General features: G+C 41.5%; 1 protein-coding gene across 4 annotated transcripts in view; it reads left to right on the top strand.

Annotated features, from left to right (window-relative positions):
- The window catches only part of LOC121319545 (FYVE, RhoGEF and PH domain-containing protein 4-like), a 132,015-nt gene extending 111,599 nt beyond the window's left edge, over positions 1 to 20,416 (top strand). For 3 of the 4 annotated variants that reach the window (XM_041257101.1, XM_041257100.1, XM_041257102.1), the window contains 13 exons: positions 352 to 441; positions 2,853 to 2,998; positions 4,217 to 4,373; positions 5,242 to 5,380; positions 9,849 to 9,907; positions 10,782 to 10,928; positions 11,379 to 11,551; positions 12,802 to 12,832; positions 13,156 to 13,251; positions 13,790 to 13,915; positions 16,010 to 16,159; positions 18,723 to 18,863; positions 18,956 to 20,415. In XM_041257101.1, coding sequence (XP_041113035.1) covers positions 352 to 441; positions 2,853 to 2,998; positions 4,217 to 4,373; positions 5,242 to 5,380; positions 9,849 to 9,907; positions 10,782 to 10,928; positions 11,379 to 11,551; positions 12,802 to 12,832; positions 13,156 to 13,251; positions 13,790 to 13,915; positions 16,010 to 16,159; positions 18,723 to 18,863; positions 18,956 to 19,210 — 1,710 coding nt within the window. In that variant the 3' untranslated portion in view covers positions 19,211 to 20,415. Of the gene's footprint in view, positions 1 to 351; positions 442 to 2,852; positions 2,999 to 4,216; positions 4,374 to 5,241; positions 5,381 to 9,848; positions 9,908 to 10,781; positions 10,929 to 11,378; positions 11,552 to 12,801; positions 12,833 to 13,155; positions 13,252 to 13,789; positions 13,916 to 16,009; positions 16,160 to 18,722; positions 18,864 to 18,955 lie in introns of all 4 variants that reach the window. The other variant, XM_041257099.1, reaches the window with a different exon arrangement.
- The last annotated feature ends 5,309 nt before the right edge of the window (positions 20,417 to 25,725 follow it).

The raw sequence follows: 25,725 nt of genomic DNA, 5'->3' as shown, positions 1-25,725 counted from the left end.
TAAATCATTAAAACGTCTGTGATATTTAACAGCATATTCTGATTAGCCTTAAAATGACAAAATGTAGAAACAAAAAACTGTAATATTCAGCTTATGTTGACCTTTGACCTTAAATTTCTCATAGCAGTGCTTTGTGTAACAAATGTATCTAGCGGGCAGCACCAGCCCTGTCCTAGCGCTTCACTCAGACACAAGCCTCTCCTGGAATCCTTGATTTCAAGTGAAGATACGAATTATGAATTATGCAGTTCAAGCTGACATTACTCAGGGTGAACTGCAAACATGAATACATTGATCAAAATGGGCTTGTGGGAGCAGCGGTTAGAATAATGATGTTCTTTTCTTTTTTAGGAAACAAATGAACAGAAAATTTACAAGATTGCCAGAGAACTTCTACAAACAGAAAGAGCTTACGTCACCCGGGTAAACCTCCTAGACCAGGTGAGATCCGTCAGATTACAGGGCTTAAGTAACCCTATACTAACCTGGTAATAATCAACCGTTCCTACTCTCACATACTATAGTAACTACAAGTGGATATATGTGTGATGGAAGTGCACCATGCAGTTGCAACAAGCTGTCATTCTCAAGGCTATTTCCATGTAATTACATAGTACTTGCCACGTAAGTGCAAGGGTCATTAGTAATTACCAAGTTATTACAATGCAAGTACATGGTTATTGTTGGGTGACTGCCACTGTGCTCAAAACAAAGCAGTCTATCTGTTGACCTGGTCTAAATGTAATGAAATACAATGTACTATGTAGTACAGAAATCAACCAATCACTGTTCATTTCAGTACATGCTCTGTACATATGTCACCCTGGGCACAGAACAGCACAATTATAAAGTTAAAAAAACAGTAAGACTTTTTATGTTCCTGTGTACAATCTGTGTTTTTTTTTATTTATAATAAGTGAATACTTCGTGCATAAGGCGTCTCTTAGTAAAACAGCCATCATTTTGCTCATCTCTACATTGACCTCTCATCCAAACCACATGAGGTGATATCTCTTCTACAGTAAGAGACACCCGACTCTACGCACAACTTAACTTGCATTGAAAGGGATAAAAAGACCTGCAAAATACCATGTGCTTAAAATGCTATGTGCTTAGGAAAGGGCTGCATTGCATCAGTGCTTCCGGCTGTGAGGCCATAAATTAATGGAATTAGTCACAGTTTTGTTTATTACACCAAACAATCAAAATATGTACACCGTGTCGTTCGTGTCGCACACGCAAGCACAGAATGTTAGAACAAACTAAGTAACACAGGAAACCTTGTTAGATTCACATGTCCTTTGGTTAATCTACCAATAAAAAGTATAAGGTGATTAACGACAATGTTATGTCGTCCCATATTCCTGTGCGACTTTCGCGTTACTATACAGCAGGGAAAGGTACCCACGCATGACAAACGACGTTACTTCTACGAACACCAAACTAATTAGTTGCCTGTAAGCAAAAGTTTGCTGCAGGTCGAAGATGCCGTCCGTTTCACTGAGTCAACGGAGTCAGACATTTTTACACTGTGGTGTGGTATTTGACGAAAAGGCTTTAGTGAGGTTCAGAAATCTGTACCGAAGCCTAGGTTCATCTGTTAAACTAAACTTTCCACATCGTACTCAAAATTTTATGAAATACAAAATCCAAGTCTTTTAAAACATACTTCGGATCCAAGTCTTTTTAGATGCTTTAAAATTATGCTGTAGGCATGTGAGTTTCTCAAAAAGACACATTTTAATGTAAATATGTGTGAAGTATGAAAAATGTGAAGTCCTGCGAGATTTTAATACAACCTCCGATACACATATAGAGAGTACACTTTCTGTGTACTGCGCACACATCTGTTACTTTGACGCATACAGGAACAAACTCATATAAGCACATACTTTTATATTTCAGATTATTTTTAACGAGGTTTAAAGAAAACACAAAAAATTTTGCAAACTTTTCGACATAACTCGATAGACTATTCGTTTTCCTTTATAAAGTTTTTTAAATTTGCTCCATGTTTCTTTTGCTTTTTAAAATACCAAAAGGTGTACCCGAGCATATCTGAAAACCCACAAAGTGAATGGTAAAAAATAAACTTTACGGTAACATGTTACCGTCATGTATTGGGGTATCAAGGAACTACGGCGTATATACTGGGGTTTCACTTATGAAGTTTTTCTGCTAAGGCCACGATATTTCAGTGGTAACCCCATCTCTTCCTTGACACCTTCATACAAAGACAAAACAAACTTAATACTTGTACCGACACGTTGCTTAACAGAATTGGTGTCACAAAGTACTGATGGGATGGGGCAGTGTGTTTTGAGTTACGGTTGTGACACTGGTTGCACTTCTGTGTTTTCTCCACAGTGTTTATTTCCTCTAGTTTCTACTAGATCAGTGGCAACCCCTGGACAACTCGAAAAAAGATTCAAATAAAAGATCAAAGAGATCTCGGTTGTAAATCATCCTGTCCAGACTTGTTTCTAATCATTACAATACCACTACATTTAGTAGTACTTCTGAGCAGCCACATTTATTGATTCAACATTGGTGAACCCCTGATAAGGTAAAACATTGTGTATTGTCACTATTTAAGTTCAGTCCCTTTTGAAGTGATACCAAAAGGCGTTGAATATACTTACAAGGTACGATTTTTGTGGGGTTTTTGGACCACAAAACCCCACGCTGAAAACACCCCCACCCACAGTGACAAAATCAGAAAGAAAAAGCCCCTGGTGGTTATGCATACTGTTGTTGGAAGGTATCAATCATATTACCATGTGGTCATTATCTTGAAGTGTTCAGAGCTCCTGACACCCCCATCAGTGTTGTTTCGTCTGTGTCACTCGCAGGTATTTTGTGCCAAACTGATGGAAGAAGCCAACAAGGGTACATTCCCAGTTGACGTGGTAAAAAACATCTTCTCCAACATCTCCTCCATCAACACCTTCCATGGGCAGTTTCTGTTACCGGAGCTGGAGAAGCGGATGGGAGAATGGTAAGAGAGCGAACTGCCACAGATCTGATCTCCAGAAGCTAACAGGGATGGGAATAAGTCTCCTATTGCACAGTGGTTTTACCCGTTCCAGGTTTTATTATGAGCTTGATGAGCCACAGTGTATAGGTAACAAGCTCAGGTGTGTTATCTTAAACTCAAAATAGTGAAACCAGGAGTGGATCAAACTGCTATGCAATCAGTCATATTTCCATCCGTGGGTAAGCAGAGCCGGTCTAGCTAGTACTTGGATGGGAGATCTACTGGGAATCCCAAGCGCTGCAGGCTTCATTATTTATTTACTTTCCTCTCTGGTGCAGTCAAGGCGATCTAGTATGAAATAGAACATGTGCTGGATCCATGGCATTGCAGAGTGCGTCACAGAAACAGAAAGATGGGGATAAGTTGTGTTAGCACAGACTTGTTTTCCACAGTAAAGACAAAACCTGACCATGTTTTTAAGTTGTAATATGTAAATATACTCAAGATGAAAGGGTTTAAAATATGCAGTAGACATTAGGATAGATGCCATTATGTTATTGTTAGGGCTGTATTATTTTCATGGTTTAAAAATGGTATTTGAAGATTTCATGATTTAAACGTAATGTTTGTTAAAGCTGAAAAAATATTGTTGTCACATTCAAAATACATTTTTTCCTAGAGCTATTATACAACAAAAAATGTTCATAAATATTAAAATGCTCACCTGAAAAACAGTAAATACTAAATTGTGGAATATTTCGGGTTTTTTTTTTTTTTTTTATTCACCTTTTAAAGACATTCTATTTTAACCATCAGTAAATTATCAAACAAAATTAAAAAATAAATAAATATCAAAATGACAACAGATACATGAAATGCCCTCTTCTTTTACTGGACAGAGTGATCTTTAGCAGAAATATTTCTGATCTTTTGATGCAGCTGGTGTCTTTTTCATTGAAGACATTTTAAAGAAATTGTGCCTGTCTATGAAGCAAACTGAACATGCTGCCAAGTTCCTAAGTCCGGTGTACCATGTAGTGCATCCAAAAGGCAAACATTCGCTGTACTTTTAAGTGGGGGAAAAAAAATATGTATATTTACACTATTGTTTCAGAAATGTCAATTTTCACAGGACACTACATATTACACAGCAATAGGTATATTTCACGGAAATCATGAAATCTCTTATAACCGTGAAAACAATCCAGCTTTATAAGTTATTGTTATATTCATGTGTAGGACCTCGACGCCGCGGCTAGGAGACATCCTTCAGAAGCTGACCCCCTTTTTGAAGATGTACGGAGAATATGTGAAGAACTTTGAGCAGGCCATGGAGCTGCTGAAGATCTGGACAGACAGGTCTCCGCAGTTCAAAACCATCATCCAGGACATTCAGGTACAGTGACAGACCACTGCAAAAATGTATCCAGCACATTCAGGTACAGTGACAGACCATTGCAGACAGGATGTATACAGGGAGAAGATTGTAACTGTCTACTCAAACAATAATAATAATAATAAATATGTAATTTGGTGCTACTTCCTTGTCGTTACAATGACTGTATAAAACCCAATGCACATGGCTGTAAAAGCTGCAGTGTCCCACAGTCATTTAATATTATCCCTTGGGTGACTTTTTACTCCGTCTTTATGTAGATTAACCTTCAGTACAATTTAGGGAGACACACAAGTTTCCTCCCTCCTTGATGCTTTCTGGCCACTCTACTAAACGGATATCTTGCCACTACTACTGCAGCAGCAGGGAATATGAATACCATATGTAATCTCTGAATTATTTCAGTGAAACAAAATGTAGGCTGCATTTTTTGGTGATTATCTTCCACCTATAGCATGTTTTTAAAAAGAAACACCCATAAAACTAATAATATCGTCAACCTGGGCTAATGAGGTAACTGCTTGTCTTAATTTGACCTTTAATTCCAGTTAGTTAGTATGTTGTGTGTGTGTGTGTGGGTGTGTGTGTGTGTGGGTGTGGGTGTGGGTGTGGGTGTGGGGGATGTGGGTGGAGTTCTGGCAGGCCCTACTGTATGAGATGAAGATGACGTTAATGAACCTTGAGGCTAGTATCTCTTCTGGGATTCTGCTTCCACGTGTCAGGCTGATGGTGTCCAGTGTTTTATCCTGTCTGAAGGTGTCCAGTGTTTTATCCTGTGCTGTCTGAAGGTGTCCAGTGTTTTATCTTGTCTGAAAGTGTCCAGTGTTTTATCCTGTGCTGACGGCAGCTCTGCTGTGCTGTGTTGCAGAAGCAGGAGGTGTGTGGGAGTCTGACTCTGCAGCACCACATGTTGGAGCCGGTGCAGAGAGTGCCGCGCTACGAGATGCTGCTCAAGGACTACCTGAAGAAGCTGCCTCAGGAGTCCTCGGACCGCAAGGACGCAGAGAGTGAGCCCAATACCACTCCTTATTACCCACACCGGGAATAGATCTTAGTACTCCAGGATTGAAGCAATCCAAATAGGACTAATACCATCAACTCTGACAGTGCTAGCAAGCTCCTTCAGTGCATCTCTTTCTTTTAGAATATACAAAACTTCAGAGTTTTATAGCGATGGTATTAGGATGTGCTGTTGTTTTAAATCAGTTGAATAGATACCTGCCAATATTTCCTTATTATCATTACATGTATCTAAAGAGAAGCCACCAGCAGTTAAATAATACATGTAGTTACATTAAGACAAATATACTAAACAGATAGACAAATGCACTGCGATAGATGTTGGTTTTCTCAAAGTCCCTTTGTTTGAATGATTTCAACAATGGCAGTATATTTATGTCCAACACTATTAAGGTCAAAGGATTATATGCAGTGTATTTTATGCTGTCTGTTACAGTGATTAAACCATATTTTTCAGGCTTTGGTATTGTGTATTCTGAAGCAGTGCTGTGTGAAAGTCATCATCATACGCCAAAACTTGTTTTGTAAACTTAAGATTAATGTGAGTGTGTGTATATATACACTAAGTCTTGCTTTTGTTTTTATTTAGTTTTTTTTATACTAGTCTTCAGTTTATAAAAGAGAATTGCACAGTCATATTTACATTGATTTTAGGCAGAAGAAATTCCAGAATACAGGTTCCAGATTGTAGAGGGGAATCACACCATTCATTACAATAAGGATTTGATCAAGACCCCAAAATCGTGCCAAATTAGAATACCAGTTTGTAGAGGGGCTGAATTAGACAGAACTTGTGGTATTTTCTACTTCTCTACCCAACAAACCACAATTTTAAGGATTGCTAGCCAGTTTAGTTTATCTTGGTTTTACTTTGATTGAGTTGTAAAAAAGGTGAAACTGCACAGTTCAGAACTGATTTACTAGCATGCAGTAAAACCTGAATTAGCCTGCGGTCACTGGAGGGCCTAACCTAGGGGTGGCTGCTTATTCAAGGTGTCATTCAACAAAAAGCTGATGTACCACTGGGTTCAGGAGGCTATAAATAAACACAGGTTTCAATGGAACTAGCAGTCCCCAGACTGTGCTTTTCACAATGGAAATGTTGGTGCTGCCCCCTTTGAAAGATCAAAGGTGAAGATCTGCCAGGTCTGCCTGATCTTCACAGTCATGCCTCTGCTGTGTCTGATCTTCACAGTCCTGTCTCTGCTATGCCTGATTTTCACATCCTTACCTCTGCTGTGTCTGCTCTTCACAGTCCTGTCTCTGCTGTGTCTGATCTTCACATCCTTGCCTCTGCTGTGTCTGCTCTTCACAGTCATGCCTCTGCTGTGTCTGATCTTCACAGTCTTGCCTCTGCTGTGCCTGATTTTCACAGTCATACCTCTGCTGTGTCTGATCTTCACAGTCCTGTCTCTGCTGTGTCTGATCTTCACAGTCCTGCCTCTGCTGTGTCTGATCTTCACAGTCCTGTCTCTGCTGTGTCTGATCTTCACAGTCCTGTCTCTGCTGTGTCTGATCTTCACATCCTTACCTCTGCTGTGTCTGCTCTTCACAGTCCTGCCTCTGCTGTGTCTGATCTTCACATCCTTGCCTCTGCTGTGTCTGCTCTTCACAGTCCTGCCTCTGCTGTGTCTGATCTTCACATCCTTACCTCTGCTGTGTCTGCTCTTCACAGTCCTGCCTCTGCTGTGTGTGCTCTTCACATCCTTACCTCTGCTGTGTCTGCTCTTCACAGTCATGCCTCTGCTGTGTCTGATCTTCACAGTCCTTACCTCTGCTGTGTCTGCTCTTCACAGTCCTGCCTCTGCTGTGTCTGCTCTTCACAGTCCTCTGCTGTGTCTATTCTTCACACTCCAGGATTGAAGCCTCTGCTGTGTCTGCTCTTCACAGTCCTGCCTCTGCTGTGTCTGATCTTCACAGTCCTGCCTCTGCTGTGTCTGATCTTCACAGTCCTGTCTCTGCTGTGTCTGATCTTCACATCCTTGCCTCTGCTGTGTCTGCTCTTCACAGTCATGCCTCTGCTGTGTCTGATCTTCACAGTCCTGCCTCTGCTGTGTCTGATCTTCACAGTCCTGTCTCTGCTGTGTCTGATCTTCACAGTCCTGTCTCTGCTGTGTCTGATCTTCACAGTCCTGCCTCTGCTGTGTCTGATCTTCACAGTCCTGTCTCTGCTGTGTCTGATCTTCACATCCTTACCTCTGCTGTGTCTGCTCTTCACAGTCCTGCCTCTGCTGTGTCTGCTCTTCACAGTCCTGCCTCTGCTGTGTCTGCTCTTCACAGTCCTGCCTCTGCTGTGTCTGCTCTTCACAGTCCTACCTCTGCTGTGTCTGCTCTTCACAGTCCTGCCTCTGCTGTGTCTGCTCTTCACATCCTTACCTCTGCTGTGTCTGCTGTTCACAGTCATGCCTCTGCTGTGTCTGCTCTTCACAGTCCTGCCTCTGCTGTGTCTGCTCTTCACATCCTTACCTCTGCTGTGTCCGCTGTTCACAGTCATGCCTCTGCTGTGTCTGCTCTTCACAGTCCTGTCTCTGCTGTGTCTGATCTTCACAGTCCTGTCTCTGCTGTGTCTGATCTTCACAGTCCTGTCTCTGCTGTGTCTGATCTTCACAGTCCTGCCTCTGCTGTGTCTGATCTTCACAGTCCTGTCTCTGCTGTGTCTGATCTTCACAGTCCTGTCTCTGCTGTGTCTGATCTTCACAGTCCTACCTCTGCTGTGTCTGATCTTCACAGTCCTGTCTCTGCTGTGTCTGATCTTCACAGTCCTGTCTCTGCTGTGTCTGATCTTCACAGTCCTGTCTCTGCTGTGTCTGATCTTCACATCCTTACCTCTGCTGTGTCTGCTCTTCACAGTCCTGCCTCTGCTGTGTCTGCTCTTCACAGTCCTGCCTCTGCTGTGTCTGCTCTTCACAGTCCTGCCTCTGCTGTGTCTGCTCTTCACAGTCCTTACCTCTGCTGTGTCTGCTCTTCACAGTCCTGCCTCTGCTGTGTCTGCTCTTCACATCCTTACCTCTGCTGTGTCCGCTGTTCACAGTCATGCCTCTGCTGTGTCTGCTCTTCACAGTCCTGCCTCTGCTGTGTCTGCTCTTCACAGTCCTGCCTCTGCTGTGTCTGCTCTTCACAGTCCTGCCTCTGCTGTGTCTGCTCTTCACAGTCCTGCCTCTGCTGTGTCTGCTCTTCACAGTCCTGCCTCTGCTGTGTCTGCTCTTCACAGTCATGCCTCTGCTGTGTCTGATCTTCACAGTCCTGTCTCTGCTGTGTCTGATCTTCACTTGCCTCTGCTGTGTCTGCCTTCACAGTGCCTCTGCTGTGTCTGATCTTCACAGTCTTGCCTCTGCTGTGCCTGATTTTCACATCATTACCTCTGCTGTGTCTGCTCTTCACAGTCCTGTCTCTGCTGTGTCTGATCTTCACATCCTTACCTCTGCTGTGTCTGCTCTTCACAGTCCTGCCTCTGCTGTGTCTGCTCTTCACATCCTTACCTCTGCTGTGTCCGCTGTTCACAGTCATGCCTCTGCTGTGTCTGCTCTTCACAGTCCTGCCTCTGCTGTGTCTGCTCTTCACAGTCCTGCCTCTGCTGTGTCTGCTCTTCACATCCTTACCTCTGCTGTGTCTGCTCTTCACAGTCCTGCCTCTGCTGTGTCTGCTCTTCACAGTCCTGCCTCTGCTGTGTCTATTCTTCACAGTCCTGCCTCTGCTGTGTCTGCTCTTCACAGTCATGCCTCTGCTGTGTCTGATCTTCACAGTCTTGTCCTCTTTTGTCGCACGGGGCTAGCTGTGGTTCTGTGGTTCTCATGTCTTGCAGGGTTGTTTTATTTCAGTCTATCTGACACTATTTCTAGGTGCGAGTTTCTACAGCGCTGAAAAGGATGTTGGTTCAGCCAGTTGCAGCAGTATTGTCTGGTTTCAGACACCATATTAAACGGCATTAACCTAAGCTAACAAGATTATTGTTAGACCAGTCTAAAGTGGCTTTACAATAAGTGGCAATTAAATATTTTCAGTCATAAGTTAAATACTCTCTGCAAAAATATTTCAAATAAATGTTTTATATTTATACTAAATAAAATTTAAAAAATCATGAAGTGCCATTGTCTTAATTTGAAGACAGGTTACTTTGTAATTTGCCTGATCATTTTAAACTGGTGTCTGTGTTACTTTAGCAGTTTGATCCATTCCTGGTTTTACTGTGATTTTATTAAGACACATGTGAGTTTGTTACCTCTAAACTGTGGTTAATCAAGCTTATATTAAAACCTGGAATGGGTGAAACTGCTATGCAACTGGAGTCTGGATTTCTGTTCCTGCAATGCAGTAACTGTTGTTGTTAGTTGCCTGTCCAGGATTAGATTAGGAATTTGGATGCTAATTCTACCTCTGATTCTTCATTTTGTGTTATTCAAATGTTAGCTCATGTTTGAACCAAATCCTGTTTTTTTTTTGTTAAATCTTTTCCAGAGTCGCTTGAAATTATTGCTACTGCTGCCACGCACTCAAATAGCGCAATTCGAAAATCAGTGAGTGCATTCTTTTTTATTAAAAAAAACAGATAGAATAAATATACAGATCAGTACTAAATAACTAGGGCTTGTGATTTTCTGTGTTTTACTCCGACTTCTATACTCTCCTTTAAGAATTCATTTGATACCTGTTAAGCTATTCGTATATCTCAATCACAGCTGAGAAATGTGTTAATAGTAAAATTAATTCAATTTTATGTAACACTAAATGGCCTTTTAAATTGGCCAAGCCTTACTTTTTCATTTACAAGCAGAATGTACAAATGGGATCACAACATGTTAATAAGCGACTAAACTTTATTAAAACTATTATTATTATTATTATTATTTTTATTATTATTATTAGTTTATTTAGCAGATGCCTTTAACCAAGGCGACTTACAGAGACAAGGGTGTGTGAACTGTGCATCAGCTTTAGATTCACGTCCAACAACATCTCACCCGAAAGATAGCGCACCAGGAGGTTAAGTGACTTGCTCAAGGTCACACAGTGAGTCAGTGAGTGGAAAACGCAGTATTTCCACTGAAATGAAGGTAGTGTGGGGAGCACCCAGGCTTACCCCCTTCCTGAGTGACACAGGGACTGTGAGGAACACCCAGGCTTACCCCCTGTCCAGAGTGACACAGGGAGTGTGGGGAGCACCCAGGCTTTACCCCCTGTCCTGAGTGACACAGGGAGTGTGGGGAGCACCCCTAGGCTTACCCCCTGTCCTGAGTGACACAGGGAGAGTGGGGAGCACCCCCAGGCTTACCCCCTGTCCTGAGTGACACAGGGAGTGTGGGGAGCACCCCCAGGCTTACCCCCTGACCTGAGTGACACAGGGAGTGTGGGGAGCATCCAGGACAGATATTCTTCCGGTTTTGCTCACAGGAGAATCTGAAGAAGCTTCTGGAGGTGTACGAGATGCTGGGTGATGAGGAGGACATAGTCAACCCTTCCAATGAGTTGATTAAAGAAGGACAGATCCAGAAGCTTGCAGCCCGCAACACCTCCGCCCAGGAACGATACCTGTTCTTGGTAAGATATACATCCTGGCTTGGCAGGGACTCTGCAAAACGGTTTACTGAAATTAGCAAAGTTAATTTTATGATTTTGTTTGTTTTTTTTTCATTGTGGCCTCTGCTTTGACCAGATTCCCTTTGAACACATCTTCTAAATAAGTGAAGAGCTGCAGCTTCTATAATTGACTATTTATGAGTGAATTGAGAGCCATCTGCTGGTAGAAAAGGGTCATTACAATATCATGTTAAGGCTGCACAGTAAACCAGCGTTGTGAAACCTGAGACCCACAGGCTGCATGCGACCCCCAAAAGGGTGAACCTGCAGACCTTGGACAGAGATGCTTAATGTATTCAAGAACGCCAAAGATGTGTGCTTCTGCCAAGTGAGACCTTAAATAGGATCATAAAAAATCGTTAATTTGTCAGACAATTTATTGAAGGTTTTATTTCTGCTTTCTCCTCGCAGTTTAACAACATGTTGCTGTACTGTGTACCAAAGTTCAGCTTAGTGGGACAGAAGTTCACCATCCGGAACAGGGTGGGCATTGATGGCATGAAGGTGCTGGAGACCCTGAATGAAGACTATCCGCACACCTTCCAGGTGTCTGGGAAGGAGAGGACACTGGAGCTCCAGGCCAGGTGAGAAGTAATCGAAGACAGAGACGACCCCACGTGTACTCCTGTATAAGTTTAGCACAATATTTTTGCGCTGTAATGTTGCACTTTTCCCATGCTTTGCTTATGCATTTACTATAGTTTGTCATGCTGCTTATATTCTTTACCATAGCTGCTCTGGGCTTTAACATGCTTACCTATGCTTTACCTTGCTTTCACTGTGCTTCATTACACTTTGCTATGCTTTTACTATGGGAAACTTTTATAAGGGACTGTACACCGTGTCTAGCTAATCCAAACCAGCTGGGACCAGACCATGTTCAGATCAGTGATTTATTCTGGGTACTGGTCTCTACATCTCTAAAAAGACATTGTTTAGGCTTTATATTTTCTGTTTGTTTGTATAAGTATATTAAATCAAAGATCAATAAAAAAGAGACATCGATTTTGCACACTCGGCACACAATTATGATATAGAAGTTTGTTTTGTGCAGCTGCATGCATTTCATTGTCACTGCTTGGTTCGGGTTAGCGAGAGGTTGCTATGAGAAGTAGGACGATCACCCATAACTATTAAATACTTAACAGTGAGGAATTTAGAAGTACTCAAAGAAGCTTGATAAATTAACTGACAAAAGTTAGTCTTTCTCAGTGACTTGGATGCAAAATGAAGTTTAAAACATGATATAGAAACTGTGTATTTGAAACCTTTTAATCCAAGAAACCCCTACATTGGGGGTTGGTATCATGACTTGGGTAGAAGGTAAAAGTTGACAGAACACTCAGATACAGAAGCCAACCAAAGAGGAATCAGAAGTCAAGGCAAGGTCAAAACTACCAAGAGAACAAATGCCAGCTACCACTGCAGTCATATCCAAGAAAGAAAGAGGTTAAAACGGTCATAAGTGGAAACCAACAGCATTGGAATATGTCCCTTTGGTGGAATGTTCCTGTAAGTGGTTTCTTACCAGGTTTTATAAACACTAGCAACCTCATTTTGAGCTGCACTCTTTACAACTTCATTAAGACAGAACTTGCAAAATACTGTTGAACACTGACATTTTAAAATGGCACAAGAATGGGTTAGAAAATGTAATCTTGCTAGATGTAACTGCTGAGCAAATGATAGCTAATGGTTCCATGTATTTGTAGTTTTTTCAAAAGAAATTAAAAGTTCAATGTAAATGTTGGTGTCAGTGTCAAGTTCGTTCACTTGTAGTATTTGTGTTTGTTGTCTCTTTGATTATTAATGAATATCTCATTTACAATTTTAGCTCTGAACAAGACAAAATCGACTGGATAAAGGTAGGTATTTTAATGTTCTCTTTCATCCATTGTCTCCATTAAAACTCAGTCAAGAGTTTGATCAAAATTAGTCAACAGCAGAAAGTGCATCTTTACCATTTCAGATTCTAAATATATAAAACTGAGCTGCAATGTTGTTTGATTACTGTATGTTGTACCATACTGGGTGTAAGTGTTTATCACCTTCAAACCCGCCTTGTTTGTCCTGTCATCAGCACACTGTTTAAATAAAGAGCAGCCACTGCAGGCCTGTGCCAATCTACAAATACAGATTGTGCTGCTTTACTGAATATTAAAATTAGGTCGTGTCTTTGTGTTTGCAGGCCTTCCAGAAAACAATAGATATATTTAATCAAAAGAATGAGACCTTCAAAATGGCCATAGCAAAGGAACAGGAGGAGCACCCTCTTGAAGTTTCGGTAAGTCTTCAGTTTCTGTTTGCTTTTCATTGCACAGGTTTAATAAGAAACGTAATGCACCAACATATCATTTCCTGATCAGATACTTGACAGCGGAATGAAGAAGCCTGACGGAAAGCGTTGTGATACTGTATTTATTCTCTGTTTAATGCATAGCCTACTCCTTTAAGCGCTAATATTTAATATTAAGCTAATTTGCATATCTCCACCCAAGTTGCGGATAGAGTACAGGGTTTGGTGTCCGGTTGTGGGTAATCATTGAGGAGGAGATGCTGCGGAGTAGGCATAGTTTTCTTTATTTGTATTCCCTCTGACTTTTTCATAATTGCGAAGTTGTATAGAGATAATCTTGTGTTACAGTTCTTCGTAATATGTAAAACACACAGTAGCTGCCATAAAAACTCAAACCACCTCCTGTGTTTTATTGCATCATGTAAATACACAACTAATTTTGCACTGATGGGTCAACCCAATGGATTTGTGACACTTGTTAAACTGTAGATTGAGATTAGCTGATGGGAAAGTGTTTTCTTCAAAGTCTGCAGAGCTGGGGAAAAGAGCCCCGCGCTGGATACGAGACAACGAAGTGACCATGTGTATGAAGTGCAAGGAGCCCTTCAACGCACTGACCAGGAGGAGGCATCACTGCAGAGCATGTGGATACGTGAGTACAGCGGCCCGCCAAGGGCTCTTACAAACGTTTTACAATGCTTTTCCCATTAGACACAACTCATGGAAAGGATGGTAAAGCAGTCTGCCTTTTTAGTCACTGTTAAAATCTGCAGTCAATTTTCAATTCTCGAGGTTCATATGTTCCGTTGCACAAAAATATTGCGCACATAGTTCCTTTAATATTGTTATTGGTGTTCTTCAAAGGGTATAATTAAACCTAAAGCAGTGAAAAATAGCCCAAAATATTTGTTAATATAGCTTACTTTCAAAGTTGCTTCGTTGGTCAAAAGTGTGGGTATTAGGAAACTCCATTTTGCATACATTATGCAGTATAACAGAAAACTACCTAAAGTGTCATTCCAGCTATGGTGGACCAATTCTGTGGAGGTGTTTCCTCTATTTGTGGTTGATGATGCATAAAAACTGCATGCGATGGAGAAAGGGGTTCCAGAGTAGGTGATATGTGCATGCAAAGCGCTGTGTAACTCATGCAGCCCCACATGGTGAGAAAGAAGGCGGTAAAAATGTCAATTTTGATGGGGAATATTTTCCATGTGGGGGCTGAACTTATCATTTTTACTGTCATATCGAGGCCGTGGACTGAAACTGTCAATTTACAGCTACAGTACGCAGGGTCGGATTAACCCATCACTGGTTCCTAGGCAAGCATACACTTGCGGGTCCCCTACCCCTGAACAAACAGCCACACACACATACACATACATACAATAATACACACCTCTATATACATTATAGCCTTTATAACTTGCCCTCCACCCTTTTGCAACAGGTATAATTCTCAGTTTGAAGTTATTATGAACTTCTGAATGAATCTGACAGAAAATTAAACTGTAGGGGATGTGCTAAATACATTTCAGAATAAAACCAGAAACAAACTGAAGTCTACGTTAAATCCTGCGCACAGCTTGACAAGGACTTTCCCTGATTTCCTGAATAAAAAGGCAGCAGTTCAAACAAACAAGGAACAACATATGAAGTTCAAAAAGGTGATATATAGAAGGGAGCTCAAACATTTTTCGCTAACGGTAGCAACACAATAGTCCACGAAAAATAAATAGTAAAAAACAAACATGCCTGTATATTGCTTCATTAAAGAAAATGCCCTTTTCTCAAGAGCAGAGAAATCACCAATGTTTTGGCATTCACGTTCAGGTGTTACATATGGTAGAATTCTGTACCCTTCATTGCACACCAACACAGTTGCTTTTTTCAAAGACCGCTGGATGTGAACGCTTGATATTTCTGAAGAGTATTTACATGTAATACAATGAAAATGTGTTTTAAAAGAAAAAAGTTGTATAGGTTACTTTAATCAAGGGTTTCGTGTATTGAGCAACACAGGAGGTTGAACCTACTGTATAGCTAGAAAATCAGTGGTGTTAATTGTGCCATTTTATTTTGCCACATAATTAGTTTAGTCTTGTTTACAACATTTGTTGCAAGCTGCAGCAGAACTCGATGGAGAACACAACGGTGCTCGGGCTCAGAAATATCACGTTTGCACGTCCAACGATCTTTTAAAAACTGCATCTGCACAAGCATGGAATAATGTGTGATCACAGAATTCTGTGGGGTAGTGTTACAGAAATCTGAGTAACACCTGTCAGAACAATTTTATTTTAAGATACATGCCTCTGTTCGAATGTCAGTGACATGCCTAGTTTCTATATGTGTTAATCCAGCCCTGTCGGTGTCAGTAAAAATGTCAGTGCCCCGGATGAGAGAAAAATTCACTTCCAATTGGCTTTTAAAACACACTGCAGAAGTGAACAGCCATTGATTGGTGCTCCGCTTTTCTCATTTTTAAGTCAACACATTAATAAATAGGTATGTTTTTGATTTATTTAATAACTGCCAACAAATACTTCTTAAAGGTAATTACAAGTATGCATATCAGCACACCCCTAATAACATGTGCACCTCCTGTAATCAACCTGGGAGATTGGGAGCTGTTCTAAAGAATTGTGGGGATCACTGGAGGTGTGTCCAATGTAGAATTATTCTGCAGTGTTTTAAGTGGTGTACTGTAAATGTGTTTTGACCTGCGTGCTTTGTTTGTTTTCAGGTTGTGTGCTGGAAATGCTCAGACCACAAAGCTCCGTTGGAGTACGACAACAGTAAAATCAACAAAGTTTGCAAAGACTGCTACTTCATTTTAATGGGACGCTCCGACAGCGAGGAGAGAAATGACAGTAAGAAGAAAGGAATTTTGGAGGTATGAAGTAGGATGCTGCAGAACTCTGGAAAATACTCACTGCTAAGCTGTTCATGTCTTCAAAAACAGCCAGCTTAGTTTCCAGCTTAGGTGCTGCTCTGATCGTGGTGACCTGTAAGGCAGGAGTATATTTCATAATAATTTTTATTATGTTTTTTAAATTTAACATATAAGAGTGCACATACATACATACATTTACAAACAAAAGCATAACAAAACATATAGCAATAACATTACATTACACAGCCATTCGATTATTTAATACATTTGTAACAATATCATCAATATGATCAACATAATGTCCAACAACAAATATATAAATATATGTATATACAGTGGCTATAGGAAGTATTTACCCCCCTTGGACATTTTCACAGTTTGTTGTGTTACGACTTGAAGTCTTGATGCATTTAAATGGGATTTTTTCCTTTGATTTACAGAAATTACTCAACACTTTCAATGTGTGCAAAAATGCGTATGGGGGGTGTGTGTGAAAGAACAAATCAATTAAAAATAAAAACCTGGAGAGTCTTTATTAGATAAGTATTCACTCCTTTTGTAATGATATTTCAAAATAAGCTCAGGTGCAACTAATTGCCTTCAGAATTCAAACAGTAAGTTAAATGGAGTCCATCTGTGTGCAATAAAAGTGCTTCACATGATTTCAGATTAAATGCACCTGTCTCCACAGTTGGTTAGTGCATTCAAAGCAAAGATACTACCATGAAGACCAAGGAACTTTCAAAACAACTCTGGGGTAAAGTTGTGGAAAGGCACAGATCAGGGGAGGGGTATAAAACGATTTCAAAGGCATTGAATATCCCTTGGAGTACAGTCAAGTTGATCATTAAGAAGTGGAAGGTATACGGCACCAACCAGAATCTGCTTAGAGCAGGCCGTCTCCCAAAGGGCAGCCAGGTAAGAAGGGCATAGCTCAGAGAAGCCACGAAGAGACCAATGACAACTCTGAAAGACCTACAGCGTTCCATGGCTGTGATGGGAGAAACTATGCATGACTCACAAATCTGGCCTGTATGGAAGAGTGGCAAAAAGAAAGACATTTCTGAAAAAAGCCCATGTAAAATCCCGTTTGGAATTTGCAAAAAGGCTTGTGGGAGACTCTAAAAAGATGTGGCAAAATATTCTGTGGTCCGATGAAACAAAAATTGAACTATTTGGCCTAAATGCGAAGCGTTATGTCTGGTGCAAACCCAACACAGCACATCACCCTGGTAACACCATCCCTACTGTGAAGCATGGTGGTGGCAGCATCATACTATGGGGATGCTTTTCATCGGCAGGGACTGGGACTGTCAGGGTAGAGGGCAAAATGGATGGAACTAAATACAGGCAAATCCTTGAGGAAAACCTGCCTCAGTCTGCGAAGACCTAAGACTGGGTTGGAGAGTCACCTTTCAGCAGGACAATGACCCCAAGCACACAGCCAAAGCGACACTGGAGTGGCTTAAAAACAAGAAAGTGGATATCCTAGAGTGGCCCAGTCGAAGCCCGGACTTGAATCTGATTGAGAATCTGTGGCAAGACTTGAAGATTGCTGTCCACCAATGATCCCCATCCAACTTGACAGAGCTTGAACAATTTTGCCAAGAAGAATGGCAAATATTGCACGGTCCAGATGTGCAAACCTGGTAGAGACTTACCCTAAAAGACTCAGATGTAATTGCTGCCAAAGTTGGTTCTATCAAGTATTGACTCAGGGGAGTGAATACTTACCTAACCAAGACATTTCAGGTTTTTTTTTTTCATTAACTGTTTCACATAAAAAAATCTTTTGCCTCTTCAAAGAGCTGAGTAGGTTGTGTAAATCAAAGGAAAAAATATCCCTTTTAAATGCATCAAGATTTCAGGTTGTAACACAAGCCACTAGATTGTCTGGAATAAAACCATTGTAATGATATAAAATGATACATTAACTGATCCCACCTACAACCTAAAGTGGTTTCTTTGTGGTATTAAGACCATTCACATTGTTTTATTCCTTTATTGAACATGTGCCTTTGCACTCAAAATAGGACCAGTTTAAACATGTGTGTTAAAATACATCATGGATCATCCATACCTTGTTTTGATTTCTGATGGGTGTGTGTGGGGTGATGATTAAATAACAGTAGTAATAATAATAATAATAATAATAAATAATAATAATAATAATAATAATAATAATAATAATAATAAAACATACACTTTTATAGAACCTTTTCATCATGAATGATCCCAAGGCAAATCATTTAAAAAGAAATAAAACAACATCATGTGTTTTGATTAGTTTCATTCATAAAAAAGATTTACAATAAAATCTAAAAAAAAAAAGAAAAAAAAAATACCAAAACCCAAACCTGCGACCCTCAAGCCCCAGTTTACTGTATCCTGAGCAATATACAGTTATACTTGGGTTACACGGGCGGTTAATGAGAACATTAGCTCAACAAGAATCACTCAGTCGTTTATAAATGTATTATAATAATAACATGTGTACAATGAACAAATGCATTTACTTTCTGAAAACATTAAAGGAATAACCAGCATGTCATTTGTTCTATAGATTGAGGCTGCTGAAGTCTCTGGAAACAGCATTATCTGTGGATTCCTGCAGTATTTAGAGAAGACAAAACAGTGGCAGAAAGCTTGGTGTGTCATCCCCAAAAACGAAGCGCTGGTTTTGTATTTGTACGGAGCCCCACAGGTAAATAATTTCAAAAAGCATCTTTAGTTTTGCTGTATTCTTATTTCATGTTGTCTTCTGACTTCTACAAATCACTCTCTTCCCCCTGTCAGGATGTGAAAGCCCAGGCGACGATTCCTCTGCTGGGGTACACGGTGGAGGAGAGCCAGCGCAGCGGGGACCTGCCGCACAGTTTCAAACTGACCCAGTCCAAGTCTGTGCACGGCTTCTCAGCGGAGAGCGAGGAGCTCAAAAACAAGTGGCTGAAGGTCATCAAGATGGCGGTGAAGGGGGACTTCACCGAGCCAGAGCCCGAACCCAGCGCAGACCCTGCAGCCTCACAGGACAGCCCGCCAGACAGTCTCTGAAACACACCGTCCTGTGAATGTGCATAGGCTTTCAATACAAGCCACTTTCTGCTGTTTGCTCCGTAGACAGATTTAGTTTTCTTCTCATCCACCTCCATTCTCAACAATACAATCTGATCGAATACTGATGCGATAATTGGTTTTTAGTAGGTTTGTATATTTTAACACTAGGAATGAAAAGAAGAAAAAATGAGTTGTTTGAATGGACCAACCCCTGGATGTGCACCAAGACTGACCATTGTAAAAACATCAGCTGGGAACACTTGTCATTGCATTTGCAGTAAGACAAAGAGATGACACCTAAACATATTTCTGACATTTTCTTATTCACATAACTTGGTGCTTCAGCTGGCAGTTGTCTTGTCTTATCTCAGTAATCTCGAATAATACAGAAGGTTGCACGAGAACAAGGAAGAGCTTCTACAGCAAAACAGTGGTGTTTCTTTGAACACTTCTTTCAAATCATCTGTGGTCTGTTTTGTGCTGCAAGTCAGTTTTTTAAAAGCTTTTCTTGCAGCAAAGAAATTCCTGCAAGTATTAGATATAGCTCTGAAATGCAGCTTACCTCCAGTGATGTTCAGATTGGGGATTTTAAGCTTGGATGACCAGATTCTTGATTTATCCATCCATCGGTCTGACTGACTATTGATGTCAACTTGTAGCCGCAGAGTGGACGTCCTCCTGACATTACATGAACATTATGTAAAAGTATATTATGAACAAGTTTATGTGCCTCCTTGTTTAAAAAAAATATATAAATTCCAAATAAATTAATAAATGCTGTATTTTGAATCTTAAAAATGTGTCATTTAAAAAAGAGAAAAAGAAAGATATATTACATACTGGGTATAAAATATGTTCCCAACTTTTGTGGTTTTGTTTTTGTTATTCTTGTTGGTTATTGTATTTTGTGATGTTTTTCCATCTCTTCAGTCCCAATGCAATTACAGTACTAATGATTTAAATATATGTATAGTTTGTTCTTGTCTTGCAATTCATTTAAGTCTGTTAATTATTGGGCGTGTTTAAATAAAAAAAAGAAAAAGAAACTTTGAATGTAAAATAATAGATTGTATATACATATATGGCCGTGATTGTCAGAATTATTACACACTTTAAATTGTCAAACTGAACAAAATGTGTACCTTGTAAAATAAACTGTAAAATGATTCTGTGTATGTAATTCATCCTTTTGGATCTTATTTTCTTTATAATTACAGTCACGCTACATGTATTATTTTATAGAGCAATTTATGCACATAAATTAAATCTACATGTCTGATTTTAACATGCAGAGGTGTTTTTTATACATTTTCTTAAGTTTGCCACACAAATAGCAAGCGCTAGACCATCTAAAATGAACGTTCAGCTCCAGGAACCTTCTACTCTACGCAAACCCTCTCTATACACTGTCTGGGATCAACCTCCCCGAAACTAACCTACTTCTGAGTCCCGGCCTTCTCATGACAACTCCTGCCTCTTCACACAACCTCATCACGAGCAACGTCTTGCAGTTCAAGGGTTCCATAGCAGTTAATCTTGTGGAGTGGTAGCTTTCCTGAGTTTTGATCGTGTGCAGGGGTTGATGCTCCCGGAGTTAGTGCTGGCTCCATAGCTTCAGCTCACAGGTTGATACGAGTCTGCAACACAAACAAAAATAGCACAGCAATCTTTCGCTCAGCACTAGTCTATGGCTATGGCCGTGCTGTGGCCTCGTTCTGTGGCCTCGAGCTGTGGCGCAGACACTTTTTGAGCTCCACGCAGCCTCCCCGGACACGCCCCCTAGCAAATCAGGACTGCCTGGAGAGCTTACCTGCTCAATTAGTTCCTTAGCAACATGTCTCCTGCTGCACGACCCAGCTGCTTCCGTAAAGGCACTCCAGAAGTCTCGGAAAACTCAAAACATTGTTATGTGTGCAAGCCTGCTGCAGAGGTGCTTTTTATACATTTTCTTATTTGTCTGGATGCTTCTATGAAAGCTTGAAACCATTACTACTTCAGAATGCCTTACTGGATCCGTCTGAAATGTTGTATACAGATTCATAATGGTGTGGAAAGAAATAGGCCCTGTTACAGATTTTTTATAAAGGGTTCCCCCAAAACACCTCTCAAGCCCACCTCTCATCTCTGGCTGGCACCCAGGAAACCTTTTTCATTCACCATGGGAGCAATGTGGTGGTACTGCTGCACTGGTGACACATACTCTCAGTGTGTACACACAGCTCTTTCTTTGTCAACTGCAAGAGCACTACACTTCCAAACTGACAGCTGCATTCAACCAAATAAATCAACCTCTCTGAGATTGTGGCAGGATAGCTTGTGGTGACGTCAGACCAGGAAAGATATGGAAACAGAGTGGTGGGTGAATTGCACTGGTGCGCAGATTTACTGTAAAAATGAAAGGTTTAGACAGAAAAGAAAACACTTTACAAAACAAAATGGCTCATTGGCCAAAACAATAAACAAACCAAAACAGACTGAGCACTAAATAAAACAAGTATCGCCCTTGTGAACTTTTCACCAGTGCGCCTAGCAATTGTTACATTCTTTTAGTTTCAGTTCTTACTGTCTCGCTCGCTCGTTCCACCCGTGAACACACACTTCTCCATCAGCCAAAGATGCGGGTTGATAGAATAATACATTAATCAATCAATCAATCTGGAGACAGTCATATTCTGCACGGATTTATCATGGATGGGGAAGTTTAACCCCATCCATGCTACAAAAAACAACAAAACATTGTGTTTTATATAAATTAAACAATATGTTTTAAATAATAATACCACAAATACAAAATAATACATAACACACACAGGGGTGGTATCCCATCACAGAGATCAACTCAACTGCCTGAAGCAGCCTGCATCAATCAATCATTCATACCCCTTCTCCACTGCCACATCCGACTAGGACGGTACGGATACAGGTGGTTCTCCATTGGCTATTTGTCGAGCCGAGCGAGAACCAAACTCCAGTCTCACAAGACATTTGAATCCGGATGAGAGCCAAGCCGGACCAGGGGCGGGGTTAAAGATTTTCGTCATTACGTTGCATCAGTCAGTACACTCCAGAAAGACCAACAACAAACAACATGCCCTACACTGAGTGTGATGAGAGAAAAGTACAGCCTTGGGATGCTGAGGAAGTGCAAGCACTAGTTTCTCTGTGGGCAGTTGTGTTCAGGAAGATCTGGAGTCATGCATCAGAAATGAGAAACTTTATGCCCGAAAAGCAAACGGACATCTCGATCTCTCTGCTGCCTTTGACACTGTCGATCACTCTATTCTCCTATCCTCTCTTGCTGACCTGGGAATCTCTGGCACTGCTCTGGCCTGCTTCTCCTCCTATCCCTCCGACCACACCTACCAGGTAACCTGGCGTGAGTCCTCTCCTGTTCTCTCTCTACATCCTCTCCATGGGCCCCCTCATCGCATCCTGTGGTCATTCTCATACCATTTCAATGCTGATGATGCTCAGATCTTCCTCTCCTCCCCCCCCTCTGACCCCACCATCCCCTCCCATATATCTGCCTGTCTGTCTGCTATCTCCTCCTGGATGAACTCGCATCACCTCAAACTCAACCTCTCTAAATCTGAACTCCTTTTCTTCCCCTCCTCATCTTCCCTCCTCCTCTGTTCTCTCAATCTCCATTCCTCTAGAATCTACCATGCTCTCTCCCTCAAAGAACCTCGGAGTAACCCTGGATCCCTTCCTCTCCTACTCCCAGAACATCTCCACTCTAGCACTTACCTGTTGATTCTTTCAAGCAACAGGCCCTGGTACTCTACCGCCTAGACCACTGCAACTCCCTCCTGGCCAGCCTCCCTGCATCCACCACCCATCTACTCCAGCTCATCCAAAACTCCACTGCTCGCCTGGTGTTCTCTCGGGCTCGCTCCTTGCACGCTACTCCACAGCTCCGCTCACTCCACTGGCTCCCGATCACCGCTCGCATCCAGTTCAAGACTCTTGTACTCGCCTACTGATGCCTTGGCAAGACTGCACCCAGCTACCTCCAGACCCATATCTTGCCCTACACCCCCACCTGACCTCTACGCTCTGCCTGCACTAGATGACTGGCTGTACCTCCTCCTTCAGAGCCCGCTTCTTCTCCACCTTAGCCGCAAAGTGGTAGAACGGTTGTCAGGTCTGCCCAGTCCCTGACCACCTTCCAGCGCCTCCTCAAGACACACCTCTTCAGACAACACCTTTAAAACTGAACTTCGTCCCTTCTGGACAATATAGCACTCTGCCTTTAATGCACTTTAACTTGCACTTATCTGCTCCCTATTTTATTGTAGTTAATCCTGCACTTAACCCAATCTGTGGTATTTTTTATTTCACCTGTACTCGTATCTAACCCTGATGTAACAAGACTGTTATCTGTGTATCTTGGTGTTAATTGTACTGTATTTCTTGATATATATTTATTGTATAGAAATATGGCTCTTGTTGCACTTGCACAGCTTCTTTGTCTTTAAGCACGCAAACGAAAAAACAACTCTAGAAAAAACAACAACTATCCTTAACGGGATATCTTTGGCAAATTGTATTTTTAAAACCTTCTTTTTCCCCTATACAAATCTCCTACCTAATTGAACTTTATTAAGATTTCCATTACATGAGAGTAGATATTAAAACTTCATGTTGATTGAATAAGATAAGCATCAACTAAGACGCAGCGTTACAGTAAACTAATGCGATCCATCTGCATCTCCATCCATTTGCGTTTCTTTCCATCCGATAATGTAGAAATCCTTCTGCCTGATGTTGATGGCTGAAATGTAATGCTAGCTCCAGGGATCAGCTTATTTTGCCTCCCCAGCGCATCAGCACACACAACGGCTGCGATGCTGGCTCCGGGGATCAACCATAGTGCGGTCTCCCCTGCACATCAGCATGACAACTGTCTGGATTGAGCTAAGTAGGGTACATCTCTGGAGTCTTCAAGTGGGCATCTTCGGTCCTCTGTGTTTTGTCAACTAGCCTACGACATTGGGGTTTCTATTTTGGGGTATGTACAGATGCAAACACAGAATTGTTGTGTAATCTGCATCAGAAAACCAACACTATTCAGAACAGCTGTCAATGATGTGTTTGAAGACTGTAACTGCTCCCTCCCTCTCTCTGTTTGTAATCATCTTTTTTATTGTTGTACAGATATACATCTGTGAACGTGTGGGTTGCAGTGCGTAGGTGTAGGGGTGATGCAGGTGCTCCAGACAATGACAAACACAATGTTCACAAATCAAACAATTCTTTCTATTTTTTTTTTTTTTTGGTCAGCTTGTCCACTGAAATAATAATGCTGGCTCTACCCAACTATATTATAAACAAACAAAACACTTCACTCACAATTACAAATAGATTGTTTCCTTTCTCAGTCCTACCCGTAAGCACATCAGATTGCTGGGGCTACTTCCCCTAAATATCCTCCGTCACGGCCTCGTTCAGTGAAGGCCGGCCATCTTGGAAGAAGCACGTACCTGCTAGTACACTGAACGACTCCATTGCAATCAGCTGCCGGGCTGATCATGGAGAGGAGTTTTGTTAGTACAAAGGAACACAGCTGCGCGAGTACAGCCCCTTACGTTTAAGTGAGTAACGAGCCGGAGCACTGTGTGTTTGTTTTGTTTTTGTCATTGTCTATTGCAGACTAAAGGAGCCAGGGAACTGTTGCTTCACAGCCAGCACAACCACCCAAAGCACTTGCACTCACTGCACAACAAGGACCATGGGAGAGCATGTGCACTCATTGCACAACAAGGACTATGGGAGAGCACTTGCTGTGCATCGCTTGGATTACTAATTGTGGTACCATTGCTGGTAGAGGGGGCGAACACTTATTTTACTTCAATAAATACAGACTGTTTTGCCATTGAATTGTTGTTTGGACATTCACTCATTCATGGGGGGGAATTCACTAACACAGAAGTGTAATTGGAACACCACACAGGTGCCCTGTTTTATTTACTTATTTTCTTTTCCTTTGCTTTATGTTTAGCCCGAAGAGGGGGCTGTTGTCCGTAGCCTGCATAGCCAACTATGGTAAACAGGACCACAAGAATACCGAAGCCGGTAAACAGTTGCAGGTGCTCAAAAGAATAATCAAAACAAAAGGCGAAAGAAAAAAAGGAAAATAAAACAGTAATCAAACTACAAATAAAAGGTGCTGCACTCGGCAGCGTCACCCCGTCCGTCGCTACCTGCACGGCCTGGGTCTCTGTCCTACTTCACCGTTTCCTCAGCTACCTGGCACACTATTGGGGTCTGCCCAAGGATTCCCCCCCCCCCCCCTCTCTCTCTCTCTCTCTCTCTCTCTCTCTCTCTCTCTCTCTCTCTCTCTCTCTCGTTTGCGTCTTCTCGTTGAGTTTCTTTTTATTTTCTTTCCCGTTTGTCCACGGTCGGGGCTAGCCGCTCTTCCGCTGGCTCGGTCTGGTCTAGATGGGCAGATCTGAGGAAACAACAGATTATTAATTTATAGCCCAGCAATCCCCCCCAAGGCCCGCCTCCCA

Source organism: Polyodon spathula, chromosome 8, assembly GCF_017654505.1.
Source record: "Polyodon spathula isolate WHYD16114869_AA chromosome 8, ASM1765450v1, whole genome shotgun sequence".
NCBI classification, from domain to species: Eukaryota; Metazoa; Chordata; class Actinopteri; order Acipenseriformes; family Polyodontidae; genus Polyodon; species Polyodon spathula.
Note: the sequence above shows the minus strand (reverse complement) of the source record. Positions and strands in the feature narration are given on the sequence as shown.